The following is a 16,217-nucleotide window of genomic DNA, read 5'->3' as shown; positions in this document are numbered from 1 at the left end:
TTACCTTGGTTAAGCGTATAACCGAGGCAGTAAAGGTTTAATATTTTACTGCTTCGAAGGAAGTTACCCTACTTTTCACTCTTCTTCTCTCTCGCAAGCCAAACGCTCCTCCGCTCCGCTGCATACAACCGCTCCGTCCTCGCCTCAGCCATAGGGTCCCTGGTTCGTCATCGCCGCCACTACAGGGTCGCGCTCCGCCATCGCCGCTATAGGGTCGTGCTCCGTCACTGCCGCTACAGGGTCGCGCTCCGAGAACTCGGAAGGGGAGGAATGCGTCTGGAAAAACCTAGGTTCGTAATAATACTCCAAGAGCAGGAAGGATTCGAAGTAGAGTGGAAAATAGGAAGATTGTTCGGTGAGAAATACGATTTAGATCGCATGTTCGGTGACGGTGCCCAAATGAGGATGTAATCAGTGGATTCGGTGGAGAAGGTTGTAATGAGGACGGATCAAGTCGCAAGATGTGATTCAGTGATGTGAATCACGAAGATGAAGGCTTGTGAGAGTAATGAGGTGAGGAGAATCACGAGCTTGAGGAGAAGCTAGGTTTACCTTTTCTGGTTCTACTCCATTCATTTTAATTCCATTTCTAATTTCATATATAAAATAGGAACACGCTCTTTTTCATTTCATTTCTCATCTGCAATTTTCATTGCCCGCTGAAACCCTTCATTTTCCCTAGTGGTGGATCAGTTTCCGGGAATTCCTCGCCAATTAAGGTACACTGCTTTTACTTCTTGAGCGGTATTTGTTTCGCCATGACTAATTGTATAATTTGTGTTTACATGGAGTGTAGGATTGTTGTGTGCAAATATAAAGTTGTGAGATGGAGGATGGTGAGAAACCCACGGGTAATTCGCATGGCATTTCTGATATGGATGATGTTGTTTTATCTGTGTTTTAGAGAACATTTAGAAGTGTAAGATGAAAAGATAATAAACATTTTGCAGTGAGGGAGGTCGGTGTGACGGTGGAAGAGATCATTTGGAGTTGTTGTTCTGTTTTTAATTCATCAATGGAGATGATAAATACACACAAGAAAATCAGAGTATATAAATAATTTATATGAACGGTGTCCTGTTCAAATGGAAGAAAACCAGGGGAGGTTTTTATTAGATTTAAACCAAACATTGGTAATGGAGAAAAGAAGTCTTCTGCTTTACTGTATCTTGGTGGTTCTGTTTTTCTCTGGATTTCTATTAGTGAACTATGTATGTGCTGAGGTTTCTTTCTACTGTTTGGTGTTTTTCTGTTGCTTCACAAGTTCTGTTGCCTTTTTCTTTTGGTTCAAGCATATTATTAGTTTTGGGCATTTGAGCTTGGTTCTTTTTATTATTTCATTTGCTCGAGAAAAGTCTTCTTATTTTCTTTCCTTGATGTTGATTCTATGCAGAATCTGAGCAAGGAGTTGCACAGGCCATTCTTCGGGGGCTTATAGATTTCAAAAGGGAACCTTGGCCAAGTATTTCTGAAAGTGCTAAAAGACTTGTTAGACAAATGTTAGAACCAGACCCTAAGCTTCGATTAACTGCTAAGCAAGTGCTTGGTATGTTTATCTTCTTCCATGTTCATTTCATAGTACCACTAAGAGCCTTTTTAAGATCTCAATTAAATACCAAAAGTTTCAGCAAGTATGATTAATGAAATCAAGTGAATAAAATAAACGGGTAAAAACTATCTCCTTCTGGGTTTTAAATTTTTAATAACTGCTACATCTGAAGATATTAAATGAGTAATATTAAAATATAATTTAAGAGATTAATTTTCTGAAGATAACTTTCATTTTAGAACTATATGTTACCAATAAGGAGTATTGGTAAATCTCGAAGAAATTTGTTTTGATGATGCTGCAAGAAGTTTTAGTTGAAGAAGATATTAGAATTAGTTAAAAGAAATTTGTAGAAATTAAATGTAGTAGGAAATTCTTGTAAACTTTGTAAACTTGCATTTTTAACTGCAATAATCGATTATGGAATGGCAATAATCGATTATCACAGAGTCATACAGGAATAATCGATTATCACATCATATAATCGATTATCATATTTTGAAAACCCTGTAACGGACTTGAATAATCGATTATCACTTTTGATAATCGATTATCAGTGGCAGTTGGGAGATGTCTTTTCAGTTTTTGACCCTGCACGAAACTAGGCTTATAAATAGAGGTCTTCACAGCTCTTAGAATGAACTTTTCAATTGAGAGTATTAGAGCTTTGTGCCTAAGGGAAGCTCTCTGTGAGTGAAAAGGATCTATGCCATTTTGAGAATACAGTTTGTCTGAGGAAGTTCTCAACGTGATAGAGTGCTCTTGCCTGGTCTTGTGAATAGGAGAAGCTCGCGTTTTGTGTGTCAAAGGTCGGAGCGGTTCTCTTCAAGTTGGCTGAGCAGGTCCTTCCGTTCGTTTGTCGAAGGAAGGTGTTTTCTATTCTTTTCTTATTTTGATTATCTGATTGTAATCTGCAACTATATTTTTAGTGAAAAAGGTTAATCATTATTTATAGTGATTAACGACTGGACGTAGAATCTTTTGATTCGAACCAGGATAAAAATTTTGTGTTGATTTTCTTAATCCCTAAACTCTTAGCACATATTTTAACTTGTGTTGTGATCGTTACACACTTTCCGATCTATATTTTATTCCGCTGCGTGACTCTATAACGGTACGGATTGTTCCTACAATTGGTATCAGAGCTTGCTTTGATAGTTTTTCAAATTTTTCGAAAATGGGCGGTCATAACCAAGTTTATGCTGAGGGCGCTTGTATTGATAGACCTCCTTTGTTTACGGGGCAAAATTATGCGTTTTGGAAAATAAGAATGTAAATATTTTTGGAGTCTATTGACAGGGGTATTTGGGAAGTTGTTATGAATGGACCAATTGTTCCCACTATTTTAGTAAATGATATGCAGGTAGAAAAACCATTTTTACAGTGGACTATGGATGAAAATAGAATGGCACAATATGATGTTAGGGCTAGGAACATAATTTTATCTGCACTAACCCTTGATGATTTTTTCAAAGTTTCTGTTTATGAAAGTGCTCAGGAAATGTGGGAATTTTTAAGAGTTACTCATGATAAAGTCACAGATGTTGTTAAGTTGACGTTGTCTGATTCAAGCTCCTCAAGCTCAAGCAATTCTAATGAGCAAGAAAATCTATGCTTGATGGCCAACAATAAATCATCTGAAAGAAAAATCTTGAAGGAAAATAAGGACTATCAAGGTTCCTCCTCAAGCTTCAAATGTTATGAATGTGGTGAAAGAGGCCATGTGAAAGCCTATTGTTCAAGCAACAAAAGAAGTAAAGAAAGAAAAGAAAAGAAAATTCACAAGAAGAAGGTTCACATTGCTTGGGAGGATAATGCATCAACCACCTCTAGTTCAAGTAATTCTATTGAAGAAACAAACTTATGTTTGACAGCTAATGTTGATGACACTGCAAGCCAAGTAAGTTGTTCTAATTCTGAATCTAGTGAATTTGATTTGCAAAAAGCTTTTCTTGAATTGCTTGATGAATCTGAAAAATTGAATGCTGCTCATAAAAATTTGAAAAAGGAATTTAAAGAATTGCGAATTAAATATGAGAAGGCATTAGATGAGGAAGTAAGTTTGAGAAATAAAATTTGCAACTTGGAAATGAAAGAGTCTTCAAATGTTGAACATCCTGTTGAATGTCTTTCATGTAAGAGTCATATGCTTGATATTGATATTCTTGAAAATCTTCTTGAAGTTGCAACTGGAAATAATAATGTTGAAATTCCTATAATTGTTAGAAAGGTTTATAAAAACAAAAGTGTTTTTAAAAGTAAGAACAAAATTAAAAGAACCCGTAGGGTATGGGTTGAAAAAGGAACTATGTCTTATAGAAACCCAAATGTTGTCACATGCTTTTATTGTATGAAAAAGGGGCACACTTCTAACACATGTAGAATTAAATATTTTGATGTTCCAAATGGAAAATATGCTTGGATTCCTGTTATAAAGTAAATTGTCTCTAACCCCAAAGGACCCAAATTAGATTATGGGGACCAAAACTCTATTGTTTTGTTTTGCAGGTTAATTTTTTCAAAAGGAAAAGAAGACTCTATGGTATCCTGGTATTTTTTAAGAGCTTTGAAATAATTTATGAATGTTACATGTGTCTTAAGTTGAAAATTTGGCCCAAATTTGTGTTTTTCGGAAATTAACGTAAATAATCGATTACCAAGGGTAATAATTGATTATCTCGTCCTCAAAATTTGGATTTTGGCAATTTGGCTCGCAAATAATCGATTATTTAAAGTAATAATCGATTATCTTAAGTCACAGCGTAAAAAAAAAAAAAATTGAGTCTGTTTTTAAAAGGGGATTATTACATTCAGGGGAAAGTATATGAGTTTGTTAGATATCTTGTTTTTATCTCTATTATGGATTAATTAATATTGTTTGTACTTCTTAATTAGAGTTGAATTTCTGTTTTTCTTATATTCCATGAGGTATTCTGTTCTTTCATGTTATGAAATTTCAATTTTGTTTCTGTTTTTAAATGCATCAATTCTTTTGTTGAGGGGGAGAAAAATTTGAGGGGGAGTTTTTCCACTTTTTTACTTTTTGCTTATGATCAAAAAGTGGGAGAAAACTTCTAATTTTAGTAGTGCAATTATTACTAACATGTTTGTAAGTATGGAATCTGTGCAGGAAATTAGAAATGCTTTTAACAAATTGAATTTTTGATCATCATCAAAAAGGGGGAGATTGTTACCAATAAGGAGTATTGGTAAATCTCGAAGAAATTTGTTTTGATGATGCTGCAAGAAGTTTTAGTTGAAGAAGATATTAGAATTAGTTAAAAGCAATTTGTAGAAATTAAATGTAGTAGGAAATTCTTGTAAACTTTGTAAACTTGCATTTTTAACTGCAATAATCGATTATGGAATGGCAATAATCGATTATCACAGAGTCATACAAGAATAATCGATTATCACATCATATAATCGATTATCATATTTTGAAAACCCTGTAACGGACTTGAATAATCGATTATCACTTTTGATAATCGATTACCAGTGGCAGTTGGGAGATGTCTTTTCAGTTTTTGACCCTGCACGAAACTAGGCTTATAAATAGAGGTCTTCACAGCTCTTAGAATGAACTTTTCAATTGAGAGTATTAGAGCTTTGTGCCTAAGGGAAGCTCTCTGTGAGTGAAAAGGATCTATGCCATTTTGAGAATACAATTTGTCTGAGGAAGTTCTCAAAGTGATAGAGTGCTCTTGCCTGGTCTTGTGAATAGGAGAAGCTCGCGTTTTGTGTGTCAAAGGTCGGAGCGGTTCTCTTCAAGTTGGCTGAGCAGGTCCTTCCGTTCGTTTGTCGAAGGAAGGTGTTTTCTATTCTTTTCTTATTTTGATTATCTGATTGTAATCTGCAACTATATTTTTAGTGAAAAAGGTTAATCATTATTTATAGTGATTAACGACTGGACGTAGAATCTTTTGATTCGAACCAGGATAAAAATTTTGTGTTGATTTTCTTAATCCCTAAACTCTTAGCACATATTTTAACTTGTGTTGTGATCGTTACACGCTTTCCGCTATCTATATTTTATTCCGCTGCGCGACTCTATAACAGTACCGATTGTTTCTACACTATAAATAAAATATAAAATTATATAAAATCAAATTTTAAACAATTTTTAAATAATTAACATTTTGTTTAATAATTTTAGAAATTCTCATTCACAGATTTTAAACTATGATTTTGCTATCAATTTCATCATAAATAAATAATTAAATACAATTAAACACCCATTTTCGCTCTTCGAGAATTATTTTTTTTACTGTGTGTCTGACTTAGTGTTTAGGACAATTATTTTTCATATCTTATTGGTAATATGATTTTTTGATGATAAAGTTTACTTGTGAGTAGGTATGAAACAAAAAAAGGCTAAGGGTTTGATGAAAATGGGGTCGCTCCTGATATGGCTCCTGACCTTTGTCCACCATCCCTCAAGCATATGAAGTTGTCATGGAGGATGGAAAGTTTTTCTACAAGCAATCAGGAGAACTCCTAACACCATTGCAACATATAGGAGGTCAATTTGATTCAAACTAAGAGTTGCATGATAATGATCAAGTACAAGATAAAGAATCCTTTAATTTGCTTCATTCTTATTGTAATTATTAGTATTAGAAACATCCAGACTTTAGTTATTAATATGTTTGAGTGCTTAGATATTTGAATTTTATAGTATGTGAACTTTATGCGTGAAATTATTGTTGAGTTTCTTCGGTTTTGTGGTAATATGGAAAAACTTGATTGCACTTTCCTTGGGTGCTTATTCTTTAGTCGGAGATGAACTTTCACCTTATTAAAGTTATATGTATTGGATGCGTGAGGTATAAAAATAAAAAAAGGTCTTATTGCCTCGGTTCAAAGGGAACCGAGGCATAAAGTCCTGAAAAAAAAAAATTAAAAACAAAAAACATACGGCATCGGTAGCCTTTGAACCGAGGCGAATTCTTACATTTTTATGCCACGGTTCAGAAGCGAGGCAAAAAGGCTACTCCTTTTTATCTCGGCTGGATATACTTCGGTTCAGGAACCCCTGTCTATGAACGAAAAAAATCGCTGTCGTTTCCTCTTATTGTACTAGTTACAAAATCTAAAAACTCAAAAATTCAAAAAAATTTATGGTTCTTACACTGCTGATAGGTAAAGAAACACGTCACATGCTGTTATATTTATTTATGAATGAAAATTTTATTTTTTTAAATTAATTTCTGCATTTATTAAAAAATTTAAAATTATTGTTCGGTGTAGCTCACGCTTTTCAAAATTATTCAAAACAAATAAAAACCATTGCTGGTAGTTGCAGTAAGTAGAGGATGCTCCAGTTCCAAATGGAATCCCCTGTTCTTCTGCTTCAGTTACTCAAAAAGTAATTTATTAGCAAGATTTAGCATAGCAAAGATTTATTAAGAAATATAAACAGGATACACCAAAAGAAAAAGGCAAGACGAAGACGGAAAAGGAAAACAAGAACATTGATTAATAAACCCAAAATACTGCAAGTCATCGTCATGCTGAAAGGTTTAATTCAAGATACTGGAAACACTAAAAGGATACAAGAAACTCCAACAGAAATACACAATAAAATGACAAGTGACAAACATGGCAGAAAAAATTGCAAGAGAAATAACACTGTTCCAGCCGTAAAAACCTTACTTTCCGGCTTATACTAATCACGCTAAAATAAGCATAAATTGTGTGTTCATTAGCTTCATTATCTAATAATTGTGACACTTACTTTTCGGATATACATTCGTCAATGTCAGTATTTTTACACTAGTCACACTTTTATGTTTCTTTTATGATAGACTAGTTTGTCTGTTGACACTTTAATGTTTGTTTTATGATAGACTAGTTTGTCTGTTCTCACATTAATGTTTCTTTTATGACAGTGAAACGATGACTATACTCCTAATTATAATCATATTAATGCACGTTATATTTTGTTTAGTTAGTTTTCATATATACAAATCCCATAAGTGAAATGAAAGAATGCAAGATTTATGCGAATGTAAGATTCATGTTATAGAGATATATGAAAATAGTTCATTTTTTAACTTATGTTTTTAAGTAATACACTATTCAAACCAAAAGAGACTCTAAAGAACCGAATAAATGAGAATCCAAAGTGACAAGGCCACTAAACTAAGATAATGAAAGTTTCTCCTGGAAGGAAAACTACAATGGGTTGAATCTTAACCCGAAAACATTAGTAAGAATCGAAAATAACCCATCCAAAAATTTTCTCATACTTATATTTAAACTTTGACCAAGGACACTACCACATTTGTATACTCCAATGTCATAAATTCATTGAGTTGGGCAACTTTCTCTGCAAATCTTGTGAACAATTCATCCATGGTATCTTTCCCAAACTCAACTGACAAAAGAGGTTCGAAAACCGCTCTAACGTACTTAGACAGGAACTCTACTTTCATTTTTCTATCAAGTATAGAATCACCGACATCCTCGTGAGGATTTGCATCCCAAACCATGTTGAAAGTCCTCAATGTTTGAATGGCAAAAGATCCTTCTTCTTCAATCACTTGTCTAATTTCTTCAGCTGTGGGACCATATACAGGTAGATCAAAGAAGTCTAATTTTTTCTCTTCAAGTAGACCCTACAAATCACAAAGAATAAATAAAGTTACCTTATTCTCCTATTGCTGGTCTCTAGAGTCTTTCAAATTTCTGGCTTTAGCAAGCACAAAATATACACCACAGGGTACTTTCGTTGTGGAATTCTAATGTGCGAACCGCAGTTAGTGGTTTCTGATACTCTTGGCATGAAATGACCGACACACATACACAATAATACAACTTATTTTGATGAGTTGGTTCACTTTTGGATAATCATCTATCAGACCTTATCGCTTACCTCTTGGACCATGTCATTGAGTACCATTCCAATTACCTCTGGAGCTGGATTACGAATTTTCCGAGTTTCATCTCTACCAATGAATGTAAGTAACATAATACCATCAGACCTAAATTCCTCTGAACGTGATTTTAGAAAAAGTTTGAAATTCTTTTCAAATTGCTTGAAGTATGCTTCACGGACAGAAGGAGAGCTTGTACTTGTTACACAAATATTTCCCTTGTTGAGTGGTTCGTCTGTGTTGCTCGAGCTTTTTGGTGCCTGCATGATACCATGGCAAGGTTGAACATAAAAAATTTAACTTTCGTAAATTCAATTGTATATATAGAATAGAACACAAGCACATGCAGTTAAAATGAAATGATGTTATTTTCTTAAATATATTATCCAATATAATTGACCTGTGATAGCCAGTGAAGACTGTAAGAAGAATGAAAGAAGTGGATGTAATCATCAGGAAAAAGTCTTCCGTAGAAGCTTCCAGGTGTTGCATGAATAAAACATCGTACATGGTTGTCGTTTTTTTCTTCATGTATTCTTTGGAAGAAGTCGGGGATCAACTTGAAGATGCAGTTGAAATCATTTCCAAATAGACCATTCATGTAAATTTGCAATGCGCGTGGCGTACCCTGGTTTAAGCTGAAGCTAGCATTATCCACGATGCTTAAGATGTCTGACACAAAAAAGAGTGAATTTGGCCCCGAAGAGCATCCCAAATCTGCTACTTTCCAACATCTTTCGGAACTCAAGTTTGACATCAACCGTTTTACAGTATCTTCAAGTATAGGTTTCACCATGTTGGAAGTTCCACATCGACTAGAGATAAGGCCAAATTATAATATATAAAAGCCGGTTTTGTGGGGTTGAGTTAGGCTTAAAACCCACCTTCTAATATGGTATCTAATATGGTATCAGAGCCATGGTTAGAGCCTATCCTAGCGAGTTCTAAGTGGACATTCTATTCTTCTATTCCACCCGCTATCGGGCCATTATCGGACCACCCAATTTCTACTATCACGCACGAGATGTCTCTAACGAGTTCTAAGTGGGCATTCTATTCTTCTATTCCACCCGCTATCGGACCATTATCGGACCACCCAATTTCTACTATCACGCCTATACCTCGGCGTGAAGGGGGTGTGTTGGAAGTTCCACATCGACTAGAGATAAGGCCAAATTAAATTTAACTTGGGTTACCTTCTTATAAGATTGAATATGATATATACATATATATTGCTGGTTCAACTCATTTCGTTTTAGGAAATTTATAAAACAAAAGGAAAACCCTGTTTCTATTTTATGATATAAAGGTTGTACAGATGATAGTTTTTGGACAGCAGAAAAGAGATGATATACCTGAAGTAAGGAGTTTTTGGCATAGCTGGTTTCTCCCTCTCCACCCTTCATATGAAGCACTCTCTCTGTTGCCATTATGTAATGAATGGACTCTGAACAATACAAAGACACCAAGAGTCGTTCTTTTCTTTGAAAAATGTCATGCAAATATGTCTTATTTGGAAAATATATAAGAGAAACAAGGAACAAGTTCGTAAAATACTAGATCAAAGGCTCATGTCAAAAACGAGAAAAATGGGACATTAAATATAAAATGCATGAATAAAGCTCTTGAGAAGATAGAGGTGTGAGGGGAGGAATTAGTTCTTGAGAAGTGGTGAATAGGAGGTAGGCAACAAGAGAGGAGGAAGGAAGGAAAATTTGACAGCTGTAATTGTAAGGATGATATGAGTTGCGTGGACTGAAGAAGAAAGACAACGTGGTGAGTTGTTTAATCATAATCCATGTGGTGTAGAGTTCCATGCATGAAGACACCTGTGAATCTTGGTTTGATGGCCTCGCCATTTTCCCTGGTTTCATCAAATACATTACATCCCTTTGTAAATAAAATTTATTACATTTGTTTTTCATGTCCCTTCCACACGTTAATTAATCGTTTCAAAATATTATGATTAAATGTTTTTTTCTTGAATATTTTTTAAAATTGTTTTTAATTAAATTTATATTATTCTTATTATGTTTTATAAAGAATATATAAAACATTCTTTTTCATAAATAATTTTGTGAAATATTTTATGTGACAAATTTACTAGTGAAAAAATACGATTTTTTTAATTCAGATTTTTAACAAAAAATAAGTCTTAAAAAAATGTATGATATTTTTGAAATTATTATCAAAATATAAGTTTAAATTATTTATAAAATCAAAGCTTAATCACTAATTAATAAGAATAGGTTTCGGTTATTGAGCAGCATATATGTTTTGAATAATTTTAAAAGCATTACTGCTTTTTTTAAATATTTTATTTGAGTGGTAAAGGTATAGACTTCGATTCCATGTAAAATCGAAACTTATACTTTGACTTATAAGAAGGAAAATGTTTCTTTAACAACAATATTTTGCCAACTTTTTTACAACGCCACGTGGCATTGTTTTATTGATTGGTTTTAAAAGGCTTTTCTAAAAAGGTGGAATTTGTTCAGAAGGGCAATTTTGGAATGAATTTGGATAGAAACTCCTTTTAGCAGTTTATTTTTTCAGATTCACTTGCAGTTTGGTTTTCTCAACTCTCTCTCCACCATTGAAGCTTCCATCTCTCTCCACCATTGAAGCATCCATCTCTCTCCACCGTTTGGGTTCTCTTCGTTCCTCGCTTTTCTTCACCACCATTGAAATGTTGTTTCTCTCTCCCTTTTGAGTTTGAGTTCGACTTTTCTTACTTCGTTTCTTGGATCATTTGGTCACTGTCGAGGATTTTGTCTCTCTCTCCATTTCCCCATTTTTTGATGCTATGATTGTGGGCTCGTTGGCGGTATATATCCCTCATTTTGGAATTTTGTTGATTTTGGTGTGCATTGTCGTTGGCGACATTTTCGTGGTTATGTAAGTCTTTGGCTTTTGTCTCCCATTGTGGTTGGCGGTATTTCTCCCAAGGTTTGGGTTTTCTCACACACACCGTAGAGGTTGGTATCACCAAGGTTTGGGCTTTTTCGCACACACCATTGATTCATTACCAAACTTCACATTAGAAGTTGTAGAAACCATCAACCATGACCAACAAGGGTCCTTCATTCATAAAATCTTAAAAACACTCATAACAAACAAAAAACAATCATGGGGAGCGCGGTTGTCACACCTGGGTAGCACAGATCAGCTTTCAGTACAAAACTACAAATTTAACCTGGTAATCGATTACAACCTTTCTGTAAGCGATTACAAGTGCATGTCTCCAGTGTGTATGGTGCAGGACCTAACCTGCGTTGCTAAGACCACCCAGGATGGGTCTTCCCTACACAGAAGACTTACTAAACTTCACACTACAAGTTGTGAAAACCATCAACCATGACCAACAAGGGTCCTCCATTGACAATATCTTAAAAAGACACTCACAACAAACAAAAAACAATCATGGGGAGCGCAATTGTCACATTTGGGTAGCGCAGATCAACTTTCAGTACAAAACTACAATTTTAACCTGGTAATCGATTACAACTTCTCTATAAGCGATTATAAGTGCATATGTCCAGTGTGTATGGTGTAGGAACATGTTAGCTCATTGAATTGTTGAGAAAAAATGTCATTTAGGTGCTTTCATTGTAAGCGATTATAAGTGCATATGTCCAGTGTGTATGGTGTAGGAACATGTTAGCTCATTGAATTGTTGAGAAAAAAATGTCATTTAGGTGCTTTCATGTAAGTTAGATGAGCTCCATAAGCATTTTTGGCCAATTTCTGCCCTGGTAATCGATTACAGGGGTCTTGTAATCGATTACCAGAGGAAAAAGGGTAATTTATACAGAAACTTCAACTATACTCCCCAGCTAGATGAACACTGCTCCCCAACTCTGTTTTTCTGACCTTTGCTACCTTTTTTGTTCTTAACTTTCTCCACATAACTCCAAATGACTTGATTCTTGTTTTGTTGGAATCTAGACTCAAAGAACTTTCCAACAAAACAAGAATCAACTCATTTGGAGTTCGGTGGAGAAAGTTATGAGCAAAACAACCAGCAAAGGTCAAAGGTGGTAGAAATATATAAAACGTTAACTTTAAGGAATTAACTGCACCTACTCAGATGTCCAAAAATTATAAATGAGTAGTCATTGGAAAGATGTTTGAGTCTACTTTCTAATAAAAAAAGAATCACATCATTTGGAGGTCTGTGGAAAAAGTTATGATTGAAATAGTCAGCAAAGGTCAAAGTTGATAGCATGGGTTATGCACCTCACCTCAATTGGAGAAAACCACCTAAATGGACATTTTTATTTTGAAGAAATCAATGACCTAACCTCATTATTGGTACAGGGAGCTCACCGAATAACATTGAACTCACTCACCCATCTCAAAAAAGGAAAAATTCAACAAAAATAAAGAATGGGGAGCAGTGTTCATCTAGCTGGGGAGTATAGTTGAAGTTTCTGTACAAATTACCCTTTTTCCTCTGGTAATCTATTACAGGGGTCTTGTAATTGATTACCAGAGGAAAAAGGGTAATTTGTACACAAACTTCAACTGTACTCCCCAGATAGATGAACACTGCTCCCCAAAGTCGTTTTTGTTGTTTCATGAAATGTCATTACGTTTTTTTATTAATGTATGTGCTTTTTAATATTGTTATAATTTTTCATTACTCAATACCCTTCATTATTTCGTTTATATTTGTTTAATATTGAAGTATTCCAACTTGAAGTGTTCCTTTAATGATCCATCCATAAAACCTTCAAAAGACAGTCATAACGAATCCAAAATATTCTTGGGGAGTGCTTAAGCCACGTCTGGGTAGCACTCTTTAACTTTCGGTACAAAAGGAGATTTTTCTACTGGTAAGCGATTACCAGCTCCCTGTAATCGATTACAACAACATCAGTTCTTTGTCAATGGTGCAGGAACTCACTTCTCAACCCAGAAACACCTTAACTTAGTCTTTCAATGATGACGAACAAACAACTGCATAAATGGAGGAGGGAGAACACTGCTATGAAGAGAGAAGTTGAAATGAAATTCAAATCCCTAAAATGGAGAGAGAAGACAGTGATAAGGAGAGAAGATAGAGTTTGAAAACGAAGAGGGCACTTTCGGAATTCAAACTTCAACCGATTCCAAATCAGATTTTAAATTTAAAAAAACATTCAAATTCAACCAATTAAAACTTGACACGTGGCGTTGTCAAATTTTTGTCAAATTAGCGTTGTTAGAATATCACGATCCTTATAAGAATAGGCATAAATTACTGTGTATCCAATAATTTAAAAAATTGGCAATATTTTAACATTATTTACGTGTCATTTTGTGATTGGTTTATAATTACTTTACAATCAATAATAATAATCATAAACACCAACATGGACTAATCACAGAATGATACGTAGATGATGTTAAAATGTTGTCAAAATATCATTATCCTTTAAAAAATGTCACAATTATTTTTAAAATATTTTAATTTAGTGATAGAGGTATAGACTTCGATTCTCTGTAAAATCGAAACCTATAACCTAATTGCATGAGATGGTGCATTTGTTACACATAACATGATAATAGGCAGATCAATTTTTGCGATGAAAAAGTTATCATGATTGTCCCTCAAGATTTGTTATTTTTGTCTAATTATAATTGTTTGATTCTTTTTATTCTTCATTTTTTTATAATTATATTGATATATTTTAGTGTAACAAAAAAACTAGTTCATACAAGTGCAATTTGTTGGAACAACTGGTACCGATTTTACGCAGCGGAAATAAACAAATACGATTGTTAAAGTAGAAAGCGTGTTACGGTCAATAAAATGGTTCCTTTGGCAATTTTAAATTTCTTGTAAAACTTTTAACAAACAATTGGTGTGTTGAAAAATGTAGAGAGTATAAGGAAGAGAAAAATCACACAACTGATTTTTATCCTGGTTCGAATCAAAAAATTATACGTCCAATCGTTAATCACTATAAATAGTAATTAACTTTTTCACTAAAATATTGTTCACAAGTTACAATAAGATGAAATGATAAATGAGAAAAAAAAAACACCTTCCTTCGACAAACGAACCGAAAGTAAACTACTCAGCCAACTTGAAGAGAATTGTTTCGACCTTAGAAAGCACGAGCTTCTCCTATTCACAAGACTTGACAAGAGCACACTATCACTTGAGAACTTCCTCAGACAAATTGTATTCTCAAATGGCATAGATAAGATTTAAAGAGTTTGGCAAAGAATATATATATAGCCCAGAGGTTAGAATTTAAAAGGACACATCCCAACTGCAAGTGATAATCGATTATTGTAATCGATTATCCTTGTCTGTTATGGGTTTTTCAAAAAGCGATAATCGATTATTCCGAGGGATAATCGATTATCTGTGAGACTTCGGTCATACTGACTCAGACTAGAATAATCGATTATTTCGAGCCATAATATAAGCTCGTAATAATCGATTATTAAACCAAAGAATCAATTATCTGCGCAAGCTTTCTAAAGACAAAAAAACTTTTAAGTATTTACATCAACAAAATTAATCCTAATACAATTTATACTACAAGAATGCTTTTAACATATTACAACAAGGATCTTCAATTTACACCACACTTCATTGTTAACACAGTTATTATATTATAGATTGGATAGAAACAATGCTTGTATTACAAGTGATTGGCAATCGATAGTAATTTGATTAATTCAATTACTTTTCAACTTTGCTTTTTTGTACTAATCGAAATTAATGTCTTTTGTAAAGAGATTTGACATTCCACACCAATGCATGAGAATTCAATTCCATAGTAATTTGTCACAATTCTATTATCACTAATACATAATTTGTCGCAATTTTATTCTCAATAATTCGTAGTTAATTTTTGCAATTTTTTTACTCTAATTCGTAGCTAATTTGTCGGAATTATATTCTCTCTAATCCATAACTAATTTGTCACAATTATGTTCTTGTTTATCCGTAGTTAATTTGTCGCACCACCAAACCCCTGACACATTATCCTTTAGTGTCACATGTTGTTGTCAACGACAATCAAGACTCCCTCACATTCTTAAGAAAAGTGTAACCATTTCTCTTGTTTTATCATTACCTAATCCTATTGGGCACTTTGTGATATTTTGTGATGCTTTCAAAATTATATTAGGATGTGTTCTTATGCAAGATAGAAGGGTAGTAGCATAGGCTTCTAGGAAACTAAGAGCACATGAGAAAAACTATTCAACTCATGATATAGAATTAACTCACATTGTTTTGCACTTAAAATATGGAGGCATTATGTCTATAGTGGTAAGTTTGAGGTTTTAGTGATCATAAAAGTATCATATACTTGTTTGATAAAAATGAGTTAAATATGAGATAAAGGAGATGGATGCGATTTTTAAAAGATTATGATTTTTAGTTACATTATCATCTAGGAAAGGTAAATGTAGTAGTAGAAAATTTTTTAATGTCTCCAATAAAAAAATGAGTTCGTTAGAAAAATTTATAAACTTAAATTTGTCAATTACATTAGGTTATGATAAAATGAAATCAAATTCCATTCAAGTCACTAGTAACTTAAGAAGCAAATCCAAAAGGCTCAAATAAGTGATTAATTCATTCAAAAGAAAAATAAGTTCTTAGGACAAAAGGATGAAGAAAATTTGGGGAATGATAATACATGGATTTTGATATTTTGAGAACAAGTGACCTTTATGTGACACTCTTATCACTTCCTTATAGTTTGTCCACATTAACGCTCATTAGCTCTAAAAGTGCCCATTACTATCATGTTCACTATTCTCTCCACCTTCATTCATAT

The 16,217-nt window shown here is 33.8% G+C and overlaps 1 protein-coding gene across 1 annotated transcript; it reads right to left on the bottom strand.

The window, feature by feature from the left end:
- Positions 1-7,629: 7,629 nt before the first annotated feature.
- Positions 7,630-10,221, bottom strand: LOC124821061 (7-methylxanthosine synthase 1-like). The gene is made up of 4 exons (XM_088101693.1): positions 9,751-10,221; positions 8,828-9,230; positions 8,427-8,687; positions 7,630-8,169 (listed from the first exon to the last, which is right to left on the bottom strand). The coding sequence occupies exons 1-4, from the start codon at positions 9,855-9,857 to the stop codon at positions 7,807-7,809; spliced, it is 1,134 nt and encodes a 377-aa protein (XP_087957819.1). The 5' UTR covers positions 9,858-10,221; the 3' UTR covers positions 7,630-7,806.
- Between the last annotated feature and the right edge of the window lie 5,996 nt (positions 10,222-16,217).

Source organism: Vigna umbellata, chromosome 11 (assembly GCF_029865625.1).
Source record: "Vigna umbellata cultivar VRB3 chromosome 11, Vumbellata_1.0, whole genome shotgun sequence".
Classification (NCBI taxonomy): Eukaryota; Viridiplantae; Streptophyta; class Magnoliopsida; order Fabales; family Fabaceae; genus Vigna; species Vigna umbellata.
The sequence above is the reverse complement of the archived record's forward strand: the minus strand, read 5'-3'. Positions and strand labels throughout refer to the sequence as shown.

Excerpts from the sequence above, each read along its gene's own strand:
- LOC124821061 (XM_088101693.1), bottom strand. The coding sequence starts at position 9,857 with ATGGCAACAGAGAGAGTGCTTCATATGAAGGGTGGAGAGGGAGAAACC. Across the intron at positions 8,688-8,827 it reads GTCTTCACTGGCTATCACAG|GCACCAAAAAGCTCGAGCAA; the intron begins GTCAATTATATT and ends GGTATCATGCAG. Across the intron at positions 8,170-8,426 it reads TCAATGACATGGTCCAAGAG|GGTCTACTTGAAGAGAAAAA; the intron begins GTAAGCGATAAG and ends TGTGATTTGTAG.